The following is a 16,113-nucleotide window of genomic DNA, read 5'->3' on the forward strand; positions in this document are numbered from 1 at the left end:
GCACTATTTCGTTTGAGATCGAGGTTACAAGGTGTTTGGATGGTCAAAATGGCAGACAAAAGGTGCCACGATGTCGTGACTATGATTTTTTTGGTCGTTCTGTGCGCTTTCGTCGACAGGTAAGTGAATCTGGGATATCTTAGATGGTCCGCAAGGCTAAAATAATTAGATATCGTTATCATTTTGGAAATTGTATAATTTTATGGTGGAAGAAAGCGGCCGATCTTCTATGGAAAACCCGGAAGTAAACATATCGTAACGTGTTGACAATAAAAGTGAAGATCGTTTCTCACGTTCGAAGGTTCACGCGAAAGTTGTTTCATCTCCACGTTAAATTATGCCAATTTTCTTAACATCACTGACGTCATATTCTTTCGTAAATTCGTCACTAAAATGTAAGTTGCTGTTTCGGTTTGTTTACAATGCAAACAATGTTGTGGGAGAACATATCTAATCGAGACTATTCAATAGCACTGCAGTTCGTGTTTGGAATACATAAATAAAAGCGTTCCACATCTGTGCTCATCATGTGATATGACTATTACAAGTCAATCTCATTTTTATCAATAAAAAGGTCAATATAAATAAATGAAAAATCAATGTCATGAACTTTTTTTTGAGAAGTGAGTTCAAATTTGATACTTCCATGGTCTGTGATCGAACTTATTAAACTTAAAGGCCCACGATTCGATCCATTGTTCTCACGTACATGCTATCTGTGGAGCCGTAAGGATTACATCTGATAATTCTTTTGTTCAGGACAAGGTTTTTAATTTAAAAATGTCTGCCAGATAACTGTTTTCCACACCTAGTTCAAAGCCTAACCTGATATGGGTGTCAGGGTTTGTGTGTTATGGCTTCTGGGTGCATGATGTCAGATACCAAATTTATTTTTCTGCAAAAATGTTTAAATAAAATCACTGATTTGCTCAATAAACATTTTTGCTGGTCTGATAAATATTTTTTATTTATCTTTAGACCAGAAATAAAAATATACTCAAAAGTAGTGACAAAATCATATAATTTTTCCTGACAGAGATTGACAGTTTGTCATGAATAACTTTTAACCCTTTCTCCCTACTGGTATGACCTTGAGGACTTACATAACATAACAGACAGACAGACAGACAGACAGACAGACATGCAGACAGACAACAAAAACCAAGTGATACAGTGATTTTCATGCAATTGTGAGAGAAATAAATTAACTGTATGTCAGTAAACAACATATTTTGTGACAGCAATGACAATGTGCTGGCACTTTGTCAGGAGAAATTTTAGTACTTTCAGGAATTCTCACATTAATAATAGACTAACAGATTCATAAATACTTGTATCAGTGTGTTGGTACACAGACACACTTGTGTAGTAGTGATATTTGCACTGCAGTGCAATACCGAAAACTTAAGTGTGTGTATTATGTATGCAAATAAATACTTATTTGTTCCTTATACATGTAAGTGCAGGATTGCACAGTGCTGCATAGGATAGACATAACAGAACCCCATATTGCATGGGTGCCAGTGTGGTACTCAGGGGATTAGAACTTACACGTACATGTGTCCTTACTGCTGCCGAGAACACTGCAAGTGCTTGTGCAAATACCCTGAGTTTGCCACACTTGTACTCATCCATCATGGGGTTCTGTCATAGTGTTGTCTGTTTTCTTGTAAACCATGTAATTACATGTAAACTCATATTTCAGTCATTAATATCAGAATATTCATATTTCAGTCATTAATATCAGAATATTTGAATTTCAGAAGTAAGTCTCAACATCAGTGCTTATTTGGTACTTTGACGAGTGAAAACTTAAGAGCAGACTTATTGAAGTCAAATCCGTGTGTCACTCCTACACATTTACCAAGCACACCCCAACCAGCAGTGACGCCACAGGTACCTACAGCTTCATCACCAGTCACAAGTCAATCAATCACCAAGCAGATTCAAAGTACGACATTAAACATTACCACAAATGCAGCATTGTCATCTCAGACTACCACAACAACAGTAGCAGTACAACAATCACCATCATCATCATCATCACCATCACCATCACCATCACTATCACCGTCACTATCACTATCACCGTCTAGTACCAGTGATTCAAGTTATAGCACTAAATTAAATATAGATACAAAACCAAGTACAGAAACTCCACAGTCAGCTGACAAGACTGATGATGATAATGATGATGATACAACCACACAAGGTGGTAGTAGAAGAAGACGAGATGCTGACGATAATGTCCAATCATCTACCTGTATGATATTTAAATATTTCAATACGGATGATTTAATTGTGAATGCCAAAACAATATGGACAGCAGAATTTGCATGTGACAGTACTGGACTGTGTAAGAATCAAAAAGGTTGCCAAGATGTACAAAATATACAGGTACATAAATGCTAATGTTGTGTTAATTGTGTGAACTTGTGTTGTGTTGTGTTAGTTCTAGTGTGAAGTGTATTGTGTTTTGTTGTATAATATTGTGGAGTGTTTTGGATTACTTCGTATAATGGTCACTTTGCATTCTGTTGTTTAAAAAATGTATTGGTTTGAATTGTACAATGTATTGGTTTGCATTGTACAATGTATTGGTTTGCATGGTTTTACATAATGTAGTTTGTATTGTACATTGTATAATATGTTGTTTTGCATTGCATAATAGAATATATTGTTTGCATTGTATTACAAAATGTATTGGGTTGCATTGTATTACCTAATGGATTGGTTTGCATTGTATTTATTCTGGTGTGTATTGTAGTACTGTACTTTGTAATATTGTAGTTATTTTGTACCATGCCAATCACATATGATTGGTCTATATTCTGTTCTATTTTAGTAGGAGTGAGGGTGGAGGAGGGGAGAATGTTATTCAATGTTATTGGCCCAAAAATGGCACCAACCTTCCATTATAATGTGACAGCTTTGTCTAAAATGGGGTTTTGCACTCAAACTGGCCTAAATGAGATTCGCGCCAGGGAGGTCCGCCTTTAACAAAACCAGTTGAGTAAGTGCCCACCCCTCTCCTGGAAATTACAGTTACCTTAAATAATGTTTTCTGTTACTATGCATTTATTTTTAGCAAAAGAATGATGTAAATACCGTACATTGATTGGACAATAATGTTTGTTTGTTTGTTCATTCCATTCTACAGTTTAAAGGAAAGAGTTCTGGTCGTCTTTGTTGCTGTGAGGGGAAGGACTGTAATAAACCAACTACATTGGGTATTCCAGATGATCAGTTGTATCCTGGACTACAGGATTGTTATACAGACAACACGATCAATAAAACAGGTGATATCAGGCAGTGGTGGTTTCTTTAGCTGTTGCATCCTTTTGAGATCAGGGGCACACTGAAAAGGTTACGAGCAATCAAGAAAGTGAATTTAAACCTAAATTTATACATGTCAGCAAATATTAAGTAGAGTGACAATAAAAGATATTATTATATGAACAATTGTGAATTGGGCTTATAGTACGGGATGATCGCACAAGCTCAAAACAAACTTTGTTCGTTTAGGATAAAAACCCTTCCCCCTCCCCCTAAACGAATGTTCACAAGTGCGACATCACCATGTTCATATATGATGTAAACCATGATGAAAATTGTAGCGGTCTCACCACTACAACCAATGCAATGTAAAAACATTGTGATAAACACATTAAAATATTAGCAGAAAACCAATACTGTATATCACATTTGAAGTAAATTTTATCAACTTAACATCTCAGTAGTAAATACAGAAGCTGGTTCCAATGAAGATGTGAAAGTTTTCAAAATTTGGTTAGAAGTGCGAAAATGAAGTTTAGCAATTGCATTGATGCTAGACCCCCCCCCCCTCCCCCTAAATGAACAAAGTTCATTTATTGAGTTTATATGACATTGCATGATTGTCCCAAGATGAGATAAACCATGTGATGCCATGAATACTTCACGAAAACATTTAGTCTTCTGAAAACACATATTGAGTCTAGACAAATTATTTGAATATTGAAATATTTGTGAAAAAAACAAACTTTCATTTAGATTATGAAACCAAGGTGATGAAACTCTTTTGATCTATAGGATAAGATACGTAAAGCAAATAATGATGACTTGACTCTTGGTTTGACATAGTGGAATGGGGCAAAGCTAAATACATGATGAAATGCCTTCAATGTAGCTTGTGTGTGGTTAGATTACCTTGTGATACACGTTGAGTGTATCAAATTTATCAGGACAAGTGCTCGTTCAAAAATTCACTGTTAAGATGACACAGACTAATAACCAATAGTTTTTAAGTCTGTACATCAAATGTCAGCTTTAATTTATGGTATGATTTTATTACAGTTCCTTTTATGAAAACGTCATGCAAAAATGAAAACAGCCAATTCTGTATCAACGTAACAAAAGCAAAGACGACAAGCTACCACTGCAGTAACGCTTTTTATGAGAAGATTTGTGTTGATAATAGTTTGACTAACAACAGCTGCTATACAGGACCTGTGAGTAGTATTGTGATTAGTCTATCTTTAATGATTATCACAAGTCAATCTGATTAAAATCAGATGTGATGAATGTGACTTGATTTCTTTATTTACCTCTATATTCATTGTTTAGTGTCATTTGGTTTCTATTTTGTTGTTCTGGGAGTGATGGCTGTCTTTACACTCCTGGAACAACAAATTTTGAAAACAAGCGACGCTAAACGAAGGAAATAGAGGTAAATAAAGAAATCGAGCCATCTTCACTACATCAAATTTTAATCAGATTAATCATAGTAGAGATTAGTATACTGTAGTAGCCAGTTACTGCAGATGGGAAAATCTTGTGAATGTTAGAGTTTCCTGTACATGGTAAATGTCATGTTTTTGCTAAGGTTGTATGACCATGGTTAAATCACAATGGAGGGAAAATAGAGTCAAATTAAAATTCCCTTTAACAATGGAAAAAAATTGAAAATCATTTCCCATGTTTTCATATCATTGTCGATACTGAAAATTATTTTTGATATATGTATGCCAAATCCCCTCAAGTGAAAAACCTTATATGTTTGGTTCTACATTGATTATTTCAGTATTATTAAAACTACCAGCATATATCTTGTTTTCTTGTTGAACGTGTTGTCATGGTAATACACATTATATTTTCCTTGTCGTCCTTCAAAAATGAGAAAATCTGACATAGTGGATCAATTCTGAATCATTTTCATTTGTCTTTCTGTTGTCAGCTTAATGGTGAAAGTGAAGACTCAACAATCTGTTGTTGTAAAGACAATGACTGCAATGCAGATCCCAATTTTGTTGTAAGTACATTGTGTTGTGCATGTCTGCTCAAAATCACCATTGCATAATTCAAATTGTAGCTCAGAAACTTGTTGTTGGATTTCTGATGTGGCCTGTTTATGCTCTCTAGATTAAAAAGCAATGACAATTTTCTGGGTTATTTGAAATTTAGGCTTGTCTCATTTTTTACAATTTGTACTTATTTTTGTGAATAACAGTTCATACTCATGGAAAATAAGAGTTTTACAAGATTACATTTTGTGACAAGACGGAAGTAGAATTTTGTAAGTTTAATGGTCTGTGATGTGATGCTCAGAAAAGTGTGGAGTGATTATTAGATGATGAAGCCCTTCAGGCATATACATTATATGTTATATAATTTGACATTAATTCAATGGAGATCAAAGGCGTCAAAGAAATTACCATCTTGATTAAGCAGCTGAGCCCACAGATTGATTTTCTGCCCTCAGGAAACCAACGATCATTTCTTTCCTGCTATAATAACTGAATTCAGTAGACTTTTTGATGATAAGTTTAGAAAATGATTTATACAACCATCTGGGTAGCGTAGAAATATATTGACACTTTCCTCTTTTCCTTTTCTCGACAGACCCAAAACCAAAGCAGGATGTTCAACTACAATATTGTGATCTATGTCTTATCGACACTAATTATTGTAGTTTTGATAATCACAGTGATACTGTTATTGGTTAGACGTAGGAAATCTCCCATGGATCCTGACATGGTGCAAATAACGTATAGTCGTCTGACAGCTGATCTTGCAGATGGTTGAGGAAACCTGTCCAGCAGCACGGTTGATTTATAAGTCTTTCACTTTTATTTTACATCAGTTTGTGTTTAGTCACAGCCACCTTGTTACCTTTCTCACTGCCCATGAATAGATTCTACAGTTAATCTTCCTACCATTTTAGCATAGACTCAGGAGTAAACTCTTTATGGTTTCAGCGTGTCAATTTTAATAACATGAGTGAACCACTGAAGGCTGAAAAACAGTAACCGGGGGAAAAACACCCACAGGAAAAAGAGTAGATGCTATTGAAGCAGGGTTTTTTTAACGGTAATTTTGCTTTACTTTCATTGCTATTGCTATCAAAGAGTCTATGAAACTTTCAAAATGTACGATAGAAAGCAAGGAGAATATATCTTAATTTACTTACATTATAAACATTTACAGCCGAGTTTTGGTAACAATAGATTTGAGGAAAAAAAATCACTCTGGGCTAAAGTACAATCACATATCTTTAGACTTGTTACAGGAAAACTTTAGTCTCTGGTTTTTTTAAATACATTTTTTGAATCACAAAAGTACCAAACTAAAAGTTAATATTTGCCATTAACTTTATACAAACAAGCTGCCTACATGCAAATGTGCTATACTAAGAATAAGATATCATTTTAGCCCCCACCAGGCAAAAATTATTAGATGTGACCTTGACCTTCAAGGTCACATCAACATAAAACGATTTTTAGCAAATTGCAGTATAAATGTGTAGCCAATTTCTTTAACATCTTGTGGAAAGACAGAATATTGGTTAGTATTTATGATTCTGGTGGTCATACCATCCTCAACAGAGCTAGAGTGATGGCCATATTTGAAAATAAAATATTTGTTCAGAAGCTTTGGAGATAGAATACATGGAAACTTGGTTATGTGTTATCTCCCATAACATCAGATATAATATTTCTTCTCTGGTATTATTAAATTTGACCTTGACTTTGACCTTTGTTGTCAAATGTCAAACTTGATTATGTTCTTAGGTAGCACGTTTTGTGTTGTATTTGAGTGGCTTTCAAATATTAGACATAACATTGGATATAGAAAGTAATGTCACTTTTGTCTGAGGGATTGTCATTATATTAATATCTGAAAATACATATAGTAGAGGGGGGGGATATATCATCGATGGAGACTTGTTCTTGTGCTCTCTGCACATTATTATAGCTCCATATTGCTTGATATTGCCACTGGCTCAGATTAAAAAACCGCTAAAGACTGCTAAAATACTAATATCAGTCTTTGTAGTGCCATAAACTCTTATTTCCATGGAAACGCTACCTTGCCATAATGTGATGTCATGACAACCATTGTGTTTAAGTGACTGTCTATAAGTTATGTATTGGATGTTATTTAATGACTGGAAAAACAACTTAATGATAATAAGTTCTATATTTATATTGTATCAGTTTTCAATGTAACACTATTAGCAGTATTCAAAAGGAAAGCGATAGAAGGTAGGGCACGCACCCTTCTCAACTGACAGTGAATCTACTCAAAGAATACTATGATAGAACGTGTTATTTGAAATTAAGAATCCGATGTAACATACTTAAACTGAAATTTGATTTTAGTAGGACTTTATTCAATTGTCGTTTTTTCAAACAATACAACAATATGTAAGAATAACTCCTACAGCCATGCTGTAGTAAAATATTATATTAGTTAGCATTCAATGCAACATATATGTACATATGTTAAAGTTATGATTTATAGTTTATTTATTATCTATAAGATTCGTGACTACCGGTAAACATTAAAACCAAGGTGATTTATTGGTACATGTATGACATGCTATAAAATTCATATCTGACCTTTTGAATCAATATGTTTGAATCTAGTCAAAAATGTCATCATTAGTCGGTGAGTGCAGCGAAATGTTCTTTCTGGGCCTTAGGATGTTGTTTCCATTCTAAGAATAGAAACTGATTTATTGAAAAATGATCAAATTGGTCTCATTTCTCGTCAATACTGCATGAAGTAGAAAACACAATTTTTTATGTTCTAAATGTTTAGTTCATGTTGTCAAACCTATTCCAGTAGTTACACTTATAGTAGCATGATTTCTTCATGTGGTTTTCATCAGTCAACTTCATTGGTGTACTCTAAAGCTTACCTTTTTTATTGTGCAATATTTCTTTGTTCTTTGTTTATATGTTGTGTTTCTTTTGGTGAAAATTATGTTTTATATTGTCTCTGTAATACAACCAGCATTTTCTTTATTAAGCATTTGTTTTTTATATGCATATTGTTAAAACTATCCTGACATGGTTAAGTGTCAACACAACGATTAAAGACCTTGTAACATGTATCAAAATTTGGATGTCAACAAATTTACATGTAATTGTTATGGATGTCAAAAACCAGCGATGATGGTAGACCTTGTCACCAAATTCACAATTGTTTATGTATGTATGTATGTATGTATGTATGTATGTATGTATGTATGTATGTATGTATGTATGTATGTATGTACGTACGTACGTACGTACGTACGTGCATGTACGTACGTGTGTGTGTATGTACGTACGTACGTACGTACGTACGTCTGTACGCGTGTGTGTGTATGTACATATGTACGTACGTGTATGTATATTTGTATGTATGTATGTATGTATGTATGTATGTATGTATGTATGTATGTATGTATGTATGTATGTGGGTGGGTGTGTGTATGTATACATGTGTATGTATTTGTATGTGTATGTAAAGATGTATGTTTAATGTATGCATGTATGCATGTATGTATGTATGTATGTATGTATGTATGTATGTATTTAGCTAATACAATGTTCAAAATTAATTGTGTATGCATACATGGAGATACATATGTTTAAGTATGATTGCAAACAAACCATGGTTAGCCTTATTGACAAAATTTACTGTCATGAATATTCATGAGGGCATGATGGGCAATTTACTCAAGATATATTTGAGCATCGGATTTTTAATGTAATTTAGAATAATTAGAAGTAAATCATTATGTAGCAATTGATAATTACTGTCATTCTGGGATAATTGGTGTGTTTAGAGACTTTCTACAAAACAGTTGTGAGAACATTGGTTTACAGTAACTAATGATTGGTGGTAAAATGCTGGTCACATGTAGACTGCATGCTATCACAGATAGATTTGTAGACACTTACTAAGAACAGTGATATGAACACAATTTATGCTAAGATAGACAATTTTTGAACCGATATGGGAAAAAAGTCATATTACATCTGTTCAATAGATTTACATATAGGTTTTTAAATATCTTCCAAACTGTCATTTCTATGGACACTGATCTCAAAGGGGGAACTTACTTAATTCATTGTTTCTCATCATAACACCTTAAAAATTACGGGTCGGTTGGATAAATATAAAAGGGTTTCAAAAAAGTAAGTTTATGTGTACATATTTGTGATACTTTCATTTCATAATCATACAGCCCCTGAATGAATTACAGAAATAACAATTAAAATCAGAAGGAAACTGTGAACAATGTGTTTTATGAAAGTTCCCAACTTTCAGCTGTAAACGGTAATTTTCACTCATATGTGCACACTTGTGATCATCATCTTACAATCAGTGACGTTGGGAATTTTTCTAATCCTACTGTAGAGGGAATCAATTTTTTAAAATTATTAGCCAGATTTGAAAATATATTGTCAGTTGGGGCATGAGAAACAAAGAACTAACCAAGGCCACCCTAATATAAACTGAAATATTTCCATCTTCTCTATAACTGAAATGTTCACCTTTTCATATCAGGGCTGTTATTTCTGGGAGATGTTTGTAGTTTTACATCTTATTGTCTGTCAGTAGAAGTATTTTGTACTTATTTATTGGAGAAAAACAATTTTCAGATTTAGAATTTGGTATTTTACTGACAGATGTACTTTATGGTGATTAACAAAAACAGTGTCTTTCCCTCTGGTATATTTTAGGACTTTGGTACAACAATTGTTCTGATTTTTTCTAGACTTCCAGTGTGTTACAGTTGGTAGTGTTTCTTTATATCACCCTGATCTGTATTGATTTCAACTATTTACAAGGCCTCATAAATCTCATACACACATGCATGATATACACATACCTAGCTACATGTCCACACACACACACACACGCACGCACGCACACACGCACGCACGCATGCACACACACACACACACACACACACACACACACACACACACACCATTTGGAAATAAACATGTTTGCATGCACACATCCGACCATCCACCTGCATTCACACACATACACATCTACATGCATGTATTGTACATATGGGTACATACATACATATCCACATTCACAAATCACATGCACAAATCAGAAAACATAACATGTCTTATGAGATTGCTAGAAATCAAATCTGCAGTAGCAGTACAATACTTTGTGTGGACATGGTTTTAACAAAGATATGTTGATGAATATACACAATCTGTAAAACTTTTCTTTCACATATAATATAGTTTTTCTGACTGTTTAACTACAATCTGGCAAGTTAACAAGGAAATGGTGTTATCAGTCAGGTTGTAGAACCTAGGTTTAGTGGGAGAGGATTAATTTACAACTCTCTAATGCATGACACTCGACAGGGTTTTTTTCATTTCATTGACGTTTAGTGATTTCATCACACATCAAGATTCATGGACCATGTACCAACTTTACAAAATAGTATTTTTTTCAAAATTGGGAACATTGTTAATTCTGTACTCTCGACATTTCAGTCACAAAAAATAAAACAAGAAAATTTAATGTTGAATTCTTGTGTTATTTGACCTTCATCTCTAACCTCTTCCACTAGCACTTGACCCCCCCCCCCTCACACCCTTTATTGCACCATCACTCCCCTCTATTCCACAGCACCCCCCTTTTCCACAGCACCCCTCCCTATTACACCAGCACCCCCCCCCACTATTCCACCAGCACTCCTCTCCCATCTATTACACCAGCACCCCCCACTATTGCACCAGCACTCCCCCCAATTACACCATCACCCCTGCTATTCCACCAGCATTCCCCCTCCCTATTAGACCAGCAGCACACACCAGTTGTTCATCATAAAACATGAACAGCTCTCCTCCACCAGTTCAACCACCAACAACCCCATCCAACCTTTGTAACCCTAACCTGTTTTGAAAAAAAAAAAAAAAGAGAGACTATTAGGCTAGGACTTGTTGATTTTCACACACCAGTCACATGATAAGAAGCAATACTCTATTACATGTAAAGTGCTTTCAAACATTCTTCTCAGGACATGGTAGTTAACACTGACATAAAGAGAATAGTGGTTTATGATGAAAGTTGGTCTGGGTCTGTACTAGTTACATGTCTTAATACTAATCTTCAGTTGCTCCTTTCTCTGTAAATATAAGTATTTATTCCAGAAATCTCATTCCGTGTAGTCTGTGGATGGATGGCTCTAAGTTCAACCAGATTGTGAAAAATGACTAAATTGTATAAAATATGTCACAATGCACTTTTCAATGCCATGTTGTTTACATATAGTTACTATGTAGCAGCTGTCTGCTGTATGCTTCATGAAAACAACAAATACCATCAATGTTATTTTATCAAAATAACATAACAAGTCTGTTTGAAAAAAAATGAATTACTTGGTAAGGTCACTGTGATTAGCTAGCAAACAATGAAAAAGGTCAAGCCTTGGTTCACTATATAAACACCCACTATGTGTTATATAAGCAAACGGAAGCCTGGATCTTTCAGGCCAACAAATGCTTTGAAGGTGAACTAATCGAGTTCCAATGAAATAAAATATCTACATCATTATACATGTACTTTGTACATAGATACAAATAACCAATACTAGTGAGAATGAATGTTCATGGCCTCTGGGTTCATACTAAGTAATGAAAATTTCAACTCACAGTAATTTGAATATCAATAATGGTCATTTGCATAATAATTTGCATAATGGTCAGCATATAATATGCTTGTCTTCAACATTGAAACATACTTTAATGTGTTTATATTTATTATTTAACCCATACATACATACACAGCAGACAGACATTTGGATCAGCCATTTCTCTCCATGTGACTTATGATATTGTCATTCAAAGGTAACTCGCACTCACAGATGGTAGAACACTTTTAAAGCACCATGCTTTCTCTATAGTGAGGACAGAAAGTTGTTTTAATAATGTAAATTGAAAACACAAATGCATCTTTAAGTACCTTTACTTTGTCAAACAAATAATCCAGCAAAATATGAGTTCCTAAAAATATAGTAACAACTGTACCACAAAGTAAATAAAATGTTTGTTACGATGTCTTCCAAAGTATGATTGTTGCTGTAAAAAATCCACATTTTGTATATCGGAACAAAATAGTCTCACTGGCCTGTACTGTAAAGACATACAAAAGTAAAACTGACTCTCCATAGTTAGAAAACGAACTTAAACAAAAGAAGCTACACGTTATATTTTATGCTGTATGCTATTAGTCTGGAAGATGCGTTGTGTCACTCCATGCTCACTGTGTGAGGGCGCCCTGTCACGGTCTACCTTATAGACTACCATGACAGACTACCAGGTAGTCACCGGGTAGTATGCTATCTGATCAAAAGTGTCAAATGTCCTGTCTACAGATCTTTAACCAAACAAGTTGAACTCTTTGAATGCAACTGATCAAAAGTGTTGATTTTTATAGTAAGAGAAAAAATGTAAGCAATGTTGAAAGGAAACTGGTCAAACATGTTGATTTTTACAGTATCTATAATTGTGAATGCAAAAGAGTAATTTATAACGGTTTTTCAAGTTGAACTTGATTTTTCATTTATTTTCATTGACTGAAATTTTTTTGGCGACAAATAAATATCCAGTCACCAACAACATACTGTAATATATTCATTTAGACACTTATATTCAATATTCCTGTAAATTTCATAGAACAAGAGATATGAAAACATCTGTATACATCTATTAAAATGATTTGGTTTCAATGGCAACAAATAAACGTAGCTTAGCTATTATTATGACAAGAAAACCTTAAATTTTCACACAAAAAATGAATGTTTAACAATCTTAGCCTTGTCCAATCTATCTGTAGCTGGACAGTTTCGCAAAATTCACTTTGAAGTTGACTTCTGACAGTAAACGTAATGTTACTTATTGAACTTTTTTGTAACAAATAAATAACCACCCAAAACAGAGATATACACATATATACAATGAAATAATTCTATAATTTTTGTCCAACGTCATTAGTTAAACCAAATATTTATTCATCTTTCAAAAATGATGACTTGGTTACTATGACAACAAAAAAACATACATGTAGCTTGGCTACCATTTTGTTCCATCTCAAATTTTTATAAAATAACGATTCTTTGCTTTCCGGTAAAATACGATGGAATCTACATCCCAAAGTGGTAGTAATGATCATTTTTTGGTGATACTTTACTCTGCACTTCATAATATTTGTAACAACGATATCACAGAGTCTAAATTTATATTAAAATGGCACAGTTTGTAACTTTGTCCATAGTTTTGACAAGTAAATATACACAATAGCTATATATAATACAAACTAAACAGTTTATTTAGAAGTGAATCTGAGGCAAGACAGCATAGGAAAAGATGCCTAGTACCCCAGCCTGTAATGTTTTTTGAATTTTTTGGTACCTAAAAAATTATGTCATTATGTTATATTTACATATCCAAATTTCTAGTGTAAGCTTTACCAAATGCTACATATGATATAATTAGATGTTATCCCCAATATTTGTCTTCGTTCAGCCAAGGAAAATAGGAGTGACCTAAGGGGGCTTTGTCACTACGAGTTGCTGGACGAAAACCAAAACTCTTAGGTATTTTCAGACTGAATGAAGAAAAATATTGGAGAATAACAATTATACTAGCGCAGGTAATATGAAAGAAAAATCGAGGAAAGTAATGGCAATTTTGAAACATGTATATTTCAAACACAGCAGTGACATAGACACATGGTGTCATGACATACATGTAGATGAGAGTTGTCATGACGTAGAACGACCAGAGTATATATTCCATATTTTTTGGCTTATACATGGTATAATCTGTTTTAAATATTTGAAATAATAATATGAATATTTTAATATGAAACAAAAGTAACGACCAAAATCCCAACAGTCACATACAGACTGTGTCCCCACAATCCTACAAATCAACATGAAACATTCATTATATCCCTGTAGCTTGAACAACCATAGTACACTATGGGTTGAGTTATGACCTAGCTGCAAACTTCTTCTTCATATGTTTCCTCATGACTTCTTGTACATTGGTGAAATTGTTATGCATGGTTTGCAGTTTACTGTTGTTGTTTTTCTTCCACAATATCATTTCATCCCACAAGATCCTCATTTCATCTTCCAATGTCTTGATCTTACAACTCATTTTGTGATGTAGTTCCTTCAGAGGAAAAGAAAAAAGACAATGTCATACCTCTGTTAGAGAGTGGTGTGATACCAAGCCCTTGGTAGGGTCTACTCACAGTGACATAATCGTGCTAACAGACCTACTGTTACAATATTGCAATGCATGGCTATGTTATGTCACCAATATGATGACCAGAGTGCGGTAGCAATATACATCAAAACAAACATGGCGGCGCCCAGTGAACTGTATACGCACATTCTGTGGGCGAAGTATGTCATGGAATGATCGTCTGTCTGTATGGGTTAGCGAAAATTGTGATTCACCAGCGTGGCAAAAGACTTTGAAAACAGTTTCACCATTTCACATTTAGGAGTGTTCTGAATCATATGAATGGGTGGCTAGAGCACATTCAAAAATCGCGCTAAATTCCTATGGTTTCCAGGGGTAGCGAGCATTTTTCCATGGTTTTCTAGGGTTTTCCATGACCGTGTGAACCCTGAGTGTTTTTGTTAAGGTTTGGGAACCCCAGTAATGGAAGGAGGAAATCAGGTAAAAGTCTTGTGTGTAGTATCCTGATAACTTTGGTGTGGATTGGCAAATCTAGTTGTGTTCTGAGATAGGTGAAAATCACTTTCTGAGCTTTGTAAGTATAAGAATTAATGCTAAACACCAGCCTCATTTTTGTCCCCCTTTGAAAACACAAGACAAACTCTAACTTGGTAGGATAGAGGTTGCAATGTGAATGCTTTAATCCAATGTACTAGTATTTACAGAGGCTCCAATGGATTGTATGCTTCCAAGGGAGTTGAGGACTATTGTGTCACTATAGGTCCATGCCAGGACAATAATGTTTGTGTACAGTGTGGGAAAGCGCCAAATAAAAACCAAATGATTTAATTCAAACCTTTAATGAGTATCTAGTTGCCTCTTCTTGTTTCTTCAGATATTCTGCTGTGATGTATCCCAGAATTCTTGTCACTTCCTTTAATTCTTCCTGTAGTTCCCTTTCCTTTTCTTTCATTTTAGTTGACCCATTGCCTGTTGTCTTGGCAACATCACTATGAACTCTGACCTTTCCATTACTAAATGTCAACAAATAGAACATTAAATGTAACTTCTTCAAATCATGTTTTAAAACATGGTCACTACTACACAGCAACTTTGAAGTGAAGTCTCACAATTTATATGCAGTAGAACTGTTGTATCCTTTTCACTTTGTAAATAAACTTAATACAGAACAACTAAATGTTTCTTTTTTTCAGATTTTTTTAATGCCTCTCATATGAGCTGCTTCCTCCTACCATACTTAGTTCTTTATTTATTTTTATATTTATTTATTTATTTATTTATTTATTTATTTATTTATTTATTTATTTATTTAAAATTTATCCCTTTTGGATCAGGGCCTCACTTAGTATGTTAGGAGCAACTATTGACAGTAAAGTTAAATACATACATGGCAATTAGAGGAAAATACACCCAATAAACTAGGTACATACACAACAACAAAGAGAGAAACTGGGAAGAAGAATAAATTATATAGTATGCATGAATGCTTGGAGAATATTGTATTAAAAAGCTGATAGCTAATCATTTAATTAACTGTATATCTGCATTATTTCATGTCTTACCTGGTACTGACTTCATCTCCACTGTTTATATCTGTTGCTTTACC

At 34.2% G+C, this 16,113-nt stretch overlaps 1 protein-coding gene across 1 annotated transcript; it reads left to right on the forward strand.

The window, feature by feature from the left end:
- Nucleotides 1-48: 48 nt before the first annotated feature.
- On the forward strand, nucleotides 49-8,190 carry LOC144446679 (uncharacterized). Its single transcript, XM_078136499.1, has 6 exons — nucleotides 49-119; nucleotides 1,764-2,397; nucleotides 3,161-3,299; nucleotides 4,336-4,490; nucleotides 5,216-5,290; nucleotides 5,881-8,190. The coding sequence occupies exons 1-6, from the start codon at nucleotides 49-51 to the stop codon at nucleotides 6,061-6,063; spliced, it is 1,257 nt and encodes a 418-aa protein (XP_077992625.1). The 3' UTR covers nucleotides 6,064-8,190.
- Nucleotides 8,191-16,113: the final 7,923 nt, after the last annotated feature.

The sequence above is a fragment of the Glandiceps talaboti genome, chromosome 15, assembly GCF_964340395.1.
Source record: "Glandiceps talaboti chromosome 15, keGlaTala1.1, whole genome shotgun sequence".
In the NCBI taxonomy this organism is placed as follows: Eukaryota; Metazoa; Hemichordata; class Enteropneusta; family Spengelidae; genus Glandiceps; species Glandiceps talaboti.

What these genes read in the sequence shown, in the direction of transcription:
- LOC144446679 (XM_078136499.1), top strand. Translation starts at nt 49, where the DNA reads ATGGCAGACAAAAGGTGCCACGATGTCGTGACTATGATTTTTTTGGTC. An exon ending in CAACACGATCAATAAAACAG is followed by an intron (nt 3,300 to 4,335) that starts GTGATATCAGGC and finishes ATTTTATTACAG; the next exon opens with TTCCTTTTATGAAAACGTCA. An exon ending in ATGCAGATCCCAATTTTGTT is followed by an intron (nt 5,291 to 5,880) that starts GTAAGTACATTG and finishes TTTTCTCGACAG; the next exon opens with ACCCAAAACCAAAGCAGGAT.